Source organism: Halyomorpha halys, unplaced genomic scaffold (genome assembly GCF_000696795.3).
Source record: "Halyomorpha halys isolate HHAL.00 unplaced genomic scaffold, Hhal_1.1 Scaffold83.1, whole genome shotgun sequence".
NCBI classification, from domain to species: Eukaryota; Metazoa; Arthropoda; class Insecta; order Hemiptera; family Pentatomidae; genus Halyomorpha; species Halyomorpha halys.
In genome coordinates, this window is record NW_027115065.1 from 575,276 (window position 1) to 576,969 (window position 1,694).

Consider the following 1,694-nt stretch of genomic DNA (forward strand, 5'->3'; position numbering starts at 1 on the left):
TACGTAAAATAATATAATAAAAAATAAATAATATAATTTATTTTCATTTTTATTGCTATCAGGTAATTAAATCAAACACTATCAGAGTTTTCAATTTAAAATTATATTGTAAAACTTGTTAAAAAAGCACTTTAAATTCTACATTTTTATTGCCATCAGGTAAATATTTCACATTTAACTGAAGTGACAAACGAATAAAGTGTGATAAAACAAACAAAATAGAGCACCTTAATAATATATTAATTTTAATGAAGATATATTTTTTGTAGCTGTCATAATGTTTTTATCATAAACAATTTTCAACTTAAAAACATATTATAAAACTCGTTCTGCTTAAAAATACTTGAAATATTCCTACTTTTATATATCATCACGTCTGTTTTAACAATATAACCCATAAAAAAATCTACTTTTATTTTATTTTATTTTAGTGATATTGTCAAACCTTAACTGTGCAATATAAAAATATAAGTTTTATCAGTATTGATTTTGTTGTGACTAGAGAGTCTCAACAAAATCAATCATCATTCATCTTCATATATTTTCATAGACACATATGAAAATATAAATAATAAGATAAGTAAATGAAGAGAAAATGATTAGGGGTTTGATCAGTGAGGATCACAAATAAGTTAAAATTTATTTATTAGTGCCAATATTTTGGCCAGAATGTCAGACCTTCATCTAAGCTACAATGAAAAGATACTATGAAGGTAGAGTTAATGTAATGGTAAAAGAATAATATAAAAAATATAACATAAAAATGTAAAGTTGGTAGTATATAAATAATTTAAAAAAATTAAGTACAATAATGAGAAAAAAAAATAAGACTAAAAATAAAAATATATATATATATATGTAAATATTTTGATGTATCTTTTCACTTTATTAGTTTAGTTAACAAGTTTTTTTTATTTATCTATCTTATTTATCCTCCTTATTTTTTTATTGTTTATATGCTACCACCATTATATTTTTTATATCACTCTTATTTCCCTACATTAACTCTACCTGTTTTGTATCTTTATATTGAACCCTGACAAAACCCTACAGCGTTGGTCAAAACATCAACAGAAAACATAACTAATAAATAGTTATTACTCTTTTCTCTTTCTTCTTGATCGCAGCCCTTACCATATCCTTCATATCTGATATTTATCTGTTAAAATTTTATTTTTCTAGTTCATAAACATACAATTTTCTATTTAATTAAACGTTTTATCTAAAGGTTTCTTCTGAAGAAGTAGTTTCTGCACATGTTAATCGTATCAAGGAAATTAACAAACTTTTAAATGCTGTTGTGGACGAGAGATTTAATGATGCCATCGAAGATGCCAAAGTGGTAGATAAGTTCCTTGCTGAAACAGATTTGACCCCTGAGGAAATAAATATTAAAAAACCCTTTCTTGGGGTTCCATTTACTTCAAAAGAAAGCACTAAAGCAAAAGGTAATTTTTTTAATTTATCATTTTTTTAAAATATATTGTAATGATTTTAAAAATATTAAAAATAAAATAAAAAGAATCTGAATAGTTTTTTAAACTTTTTTCAAATATGAAAGATTACTTGGGTTCTAATTATGAACACTAATATCAAATGGATAATAGAATTATATTTAAACTTTTATAATATAAAAAGACTCTTAATTTTATTATATAAAAAGAGAGAGAGAGACTCTTAATCTCAGGGCGTGT

General features: G+C 23.4%; 1 protein-coding gene across 1 annotated transcript in view; it reads left to right on the forward strand.

Annotated features, from left to right (window-relative positions):
- LOC106693020 (fatty-acid amide hydrolase 2) overlaps nt 1–1,694 on the forward strand; it is a 16,842-nt gene that overhangs the window by 1,585 nt on the left and 13,563 nt on the right. The window contains exon 3 of the mRNA XM_014439318.3: nt 1,229–1,448. Within this exon, the coding sequence (XP_014294804.1) occupies nt 1,229–1,448 (220 nt within the window). The remainder of the gene's footprint in view (nt 1–1,228; nt 1,449–1,694) is intronic.